The sequence below is a fragment of the Vicia villosa genome, unplaced genomic scaffold (genome assembly GCF_029867415.1).
Source record: "Vicia villosa cultivar HV-30 ecotype Madison, WI unplaced genomic scaffold, Vvil1.0 ctg.002276F_1_1, whole genome shotgun sequence".
Taxonomy (NCBI): Eukaryota; Viridiplantae; Streptophyta; class Magnoliopsida; order Fabales; family Fabaceae; genus Vicia; species Vicia villosa.
Genome location: NW_026705882.1, coordinates 270567 through 275603, shown reverse-complemented (window position 1 = coordinate 275603; position 5037 = coordinate 270567). Strand labels below are relative to the sequence as shown.

At 46.5% G+C, this 5037-nt stretch overlaps 1 protein-coding gene across 1 annotated transcript; it reads right to left on the bottom strand.

The window, feature by feature from the left end:
* Positions 1-670: 670 nt before the first annotated feature.
* On the bottom strand, positions 671-2233 carry LOC131638342 (uncharacterized). Its single transcript, XM_058908902.1, has one exon. It carries the CDS (start codon positions 2231-2233, stop codon positions 671-673), a length of 1563 nt encoding a protein of 520 aa, XP_058764885.1.
* Positions 2234-5037: the final 2804 nt, after the last annotated feature.

Here is a 5037-nt window from a genome sequence, read left to right as displayed (position 1 = left end):
ATCTCATTTTACACCTTCGGGCTTGCTCGAAAACCTTTTTAAGGTGAACGGCGTGATCGGTTTCCCGTTGGGATTTGACGATCATATTGTCCATATAGACTTCGAGCATATCGCCTATCTCTGCTTGAAAGACTTTGTTCATCATGCGCTGGTACGTCGCACCAGTGTTCTTCAGACCGAAGGGCATTACGTTGTAGTAATAGTTGCCCGATTCGGTCATGAAGGCCGTATACTTCTTATCAGTTTTAGCCATGGGTATTTGATTATACCCGGAATATGCGTCCATGAATGAAAGTAATTTAAAACCGGCGAAATTATCAACTAGTTTATCTATGTTAGGAAGAGGATAAGCATCCTTTGGGCAAACCCTATTAAGATCGGTGTAGTCAGTGCACATGCGCCATTTTCCATTTGATTTTTTAACAAGTACAACATTGGAGAGCCAAGTAGTGTACTTGGCCTCAGATATAAACCTGGCCTCTAAGAGGTCTTTTACAGCTAGTTCGGCCGCATCCGTTTTTTCTGGTGATTGTTTTCTTCTTCTCTGAGCGACGGCCTTGCAGGTCAGATCGATGGTTAGGTGATGGCAAGCCACTTCTGGGCCAAGTTCGGGCATTTCTGCAGCGCTCCAGGCGAATAGGTCGGCGTTCTCATGGAGGCAAGCTTTGAGTTATCTTTTGGCCAGGTCTGGCAGGTCCGACCCGATCTTGACTCCCCTGGTCGGATCTTCTCCCAGGGCTACGAGTTCAAAGTCTCCGTTCGGAATTGGTCGCAGGATCCCTTCGGATATGCCTGAGTTGATGCTCTGCTCGGGTTCTCCCAGAAAACGACTGTCGAGGTCGACAGTGTCGATGCGGGGCATAGATTTGTTGGTTTCTGGAGTAGCACTGGTTGCTGTCTTCTCTTGGGCCGGTGTCTTTATCGTGCTCAGGCCCTTGGCGGAGGCTTCGAAACACCTCTTGGCTGCTTCGATGTCGCCGTTGAGTGTCGCTACTTGTCCTTTGGTCGTATAGTATTTGAGCTTGAGATGTACGGTCGAGGGAACCGCGATTAGTTCGGCCAAAGTGGGGCGTCCGAGGAAGCATTGGTATGTTGATGGGTAGTCTATGACTAGAAACTGGACTTTCACTGCCCTGGTGGTCTCTGCCGACCCGATCGAAACTATGAGTTCCAAGAATCCCCATGGCTTAGTTACAGTACTATTGAATCCTTGTAGGTCTGATCCTACGTATGGTGTAAGGTGACTGTCGTTCAGCTGCAACGTTTTGAACAATTGGGAGTACATGATGTCTACTGAACTTCCCTGGTCGACCAGAATTCTTCGTACATTAAAGTTAGTCATCCGTGCTCGGATGAGAAGCGGGATGGTCGCGTTAGGTGCTCCTCCGAACAACTCCTCTTTATAGAAGGATATTGAGGAGGGACTGCCTTTGGCTTGGTCAGAGGTTGAGGCTATGTTTGCGCTGGCCGAGATTAGCTCGTCGAACTTGCGTTTTACGGATCCGACAGTCAGCTTGCTGAAACCCCCGCCTGATATGACCATTGCGGACGGGAACCTCTCCCATGTGTTGTGGGAGGAATAGGTGGTTGCTGCGTTGGCCCAGTCAGGGAGGTAAAAATCTTCCGGCCTGGTAATGCTCATGGCCACTTGCATGGCGGGTGTATCCTCTGCCGGCTCTTCCTCGGTGACTGGCTTAGCTTCTCTAGCGGCCTCCTGCTTCTTTGCATATTGCTTTAGATGTCCCTCTCTGATTAATATCTCTATGGCATCTTTAAGGTGGATGCAATCCTCAGTGTTGTGCCCGTGGCCTTTGTGGAAACGGCAGAATTTCGATTTATCTACGTTTGGCAGGACGGGCAAGCTCTTTGGGAATCGGACCTTGCCCGTCTGAAACTCGGCGTTTGCGCATTCGTTCAAGATGCGCTCCCTTGACGCGTTTAGCGGGGTGTACTCTCGGAATTTCCCTGCGGGGGCTTTGTAGTCCTTGGGGTCCCGAGTCTTATCATCCTTCTTTTTGTCAGTCCCTCGGCGAGACTCATCTTGGCGGGCATTTTTACAGCTCTCTTCGTGCCTGGAATTGCGGACAGCGTGGGCGACTTCTTTCTCCTCATACTGTATGTAGGCTTGGGCTTTGAGGAAGAATTCGTCAAGAGTGGTCGGTGTTTCAATCCCGACGGCTTTAGCGAAGTCCGAGCGTGGTCGGAGGCCGCGCTCGAGCAAAAACTTCTTCATATGGGCAGTGGTGGATACTTGTACGGCTTCTTTATTGAATCTTTCTATGTATGCCCGTAAAGACTCGTCCTTTCCTTGGATAATGGCTTCCAAGGAGGCTTCTGACTTTGGGTGTCTTCGGGAGGCCGTGAAATGTCTGGAAAAAAGTTTTCCGAGCACCCTTCATGATGTGATGGATTCATCTGGCAAACTTTTATACCAAGTCATGGCTCCTTTTCGTAGGGTGGTCGGGAACAAACGGCATTTAATGATGCCGGGCACTCCTCTATAGTCGAGAAGGGCGTCGATGTTCTCAATGTGCTCGTATGAATCTGTGGTCCCATCGTACGTCCCTAACGGAGGGGGTTTTTCGAGACTGGTTTGTAGGGGAGCCTCTAGAATTTCCTGGGATAGAGGACCGCGGCGCTCTTCCTCGTCGTCGCTGGCGGAGGGAGAGATAGATCGACTCTGGCTGCGCCTGCGTCGCCTCCGGTTGTCGTCGTGTTTACCCGGGGGTGACCTAGATCTCCTTCTTGGCCGGGGGGACTGCGAGCGATGACGGGAATGCTGATCGCTTGATCGTTTCTTGGAAGATAGGTCCTCATTCTTCTTGGGGGAAGGGGACCGTGGACGTTTCTTGGTGACCCCTTCACGTCGAGAACGGGTTTTGTGATCGGGGGGAGTCCTTGAACGGCGCTTCTGTTCGAGGGCCCCGATTCGGCTACTTTGTTGTTGCAAGAGTGCATTGGTCTGGGCAAGAGCGGCTAGGACAGCTTTTAGGGCCTGGTCCGGGGGAGTCTCCCCTTTTGAGAGGAAAGGGTTGCCCAGATTTTCTTCGTGGTTGTCCTTCCCGCTTGTATCTTCGAAGCGATGAGACTGATCATCTTGGAGATCTTTAGGGGAGGGGGATGCTGTGACACCGTCTCGAGGAACTGTGTTTCTGGATGGAGGAACGATGGAGATGTCGTTTCTCTTGAAAATTGCAGCGTCTAATGACGAGAGATCTTCGTTATTGTCGGCCATGAGTAATGATATGGTTGAGACTTTGGTTCCTGGGTTCTTGCAGGTTGCAAGAAAGGATCAAGAAGGTGCAAGAAAAAGGAACGGGGGAGCTAGAGTTCCCACAGACGGCGCCACTGATCTTACCGAGCAGATCAGATGGCCAGCAACAATGAAGGCTTGAACTTCGGGGTGACGAATATGGGAAAAAAGGTGTTGTACCTGCAAGGCACTCCGATGCCAAAGTAAGTATGTATTCCACAGAGTACAACAAAATAATAGGGTCTTAGTGGTAAGAAAAATATTACCTTGCCCTCTGTATGTAGAGGGCTATTTATAAGATGTTTTGGCGAGCGGATTGGACTCCTCCTTCTGGGGAGAATATTCAGGAGACGCGTGGATTGATTGTTTACCGAGCACGTGGGATCCTTTTGGTCGGTTATTTGGCCCGTTTGCCCAGTCTGGTCGGATGTAATCCACCACGTGCGCTCTGACGTGTATTGGGCCGAAGGCGGGAGTGGCCCAATTGATTGGATTGGGCCGGTCCAGAACACTTAGCGTGTTAAATTAAAATATTGCTCAATCAACGATGTCTCCACCGATCGAACAACCCGGCAGCATTACGAACCAACATAAAGTGAACATTAACTCTTCATCTATCTCTACAATCAAGAAGCTAATGATTATCACTCCTAATCAAGATTTGTGAGGTCTATCTCTACAACAACACAAACCCCTAACATCAAGATGCAAAACAACCCACCAAACATAACCCAAACATCAAGATGTAAAAAATCAGGAAAAACAACAAGTTTATATTGTATTGTAAAGCAACTTTATACAACGCCATGGGCGACAAATATACACGAGATCAAAGTATATATATATATATATATATATACAAAACCCACAAATGAAACCACAAAGAGAAGAAAAGAAGAAAAACCCAAAAATCTCACGGTTTGTCGGCTCCGATTGATGAAGGATTCAACCCCGGATCATCCATTTGACAGCTCCAATGTGTTTTCTAGCATCTTTCCACTCAAAAAATGCTATTGGATGGATTGGAGCTCTAAAATATCCAATCATGCCCTAAAATATCTTATTTCCGCCTATTTATACAATTCTGGATCTGGTACAGCGCGCGTCGCGCCCAACCTGCTGAATTGAAAAAAACAGCTTTTAGTAAAAATGGCGTAACTTGAGAACCGTAACTCCGATTTGCGTCCGGTTCGAAGCGTTGGAAAGCTTATTCAATTTCCTATCTAACAATGACAACATATCAACCAAATTGGTGATTTATTATTCTTTGGTTTTGAGCTTTATTCGCCAAATGAATTGATTCCGCCGTTCAAAATCGCGCGTTTGAAGTCGTGTCTTCGACACGTTATTGCTCATGCTCCAAATACGCCTCAATACCTACAAAATGAATAGAAAACTATCAAAAAGTATAAAAGTATATGAAAATATATCTATTCACAAAGTATACGTATTTATGCACAAAATGGGGAATTATTCAACGGTATTAACAAAAAGTATCGATAAGTGCCACTATTTACAAACACAAAATAACTACATTTTGGCACTTAACATTAAGCCTCACTGCTTAGTATTCTTTCTTCATCATATTTTAATAAATTCCAACCAGGCAAGGTGTGTGAAATGTTAGTATCTGCTTTCTTTATTCATAATGTTCATTATATTTAAAAGCATTCTAAGAAGGGGAAAAGACACGAATAAATTTTATTCACACAAGACTTATTATATTTAAAAGCACTACAAACAGGGGAAAACACATAACAAATTTAAATGAAAATTCATATTTA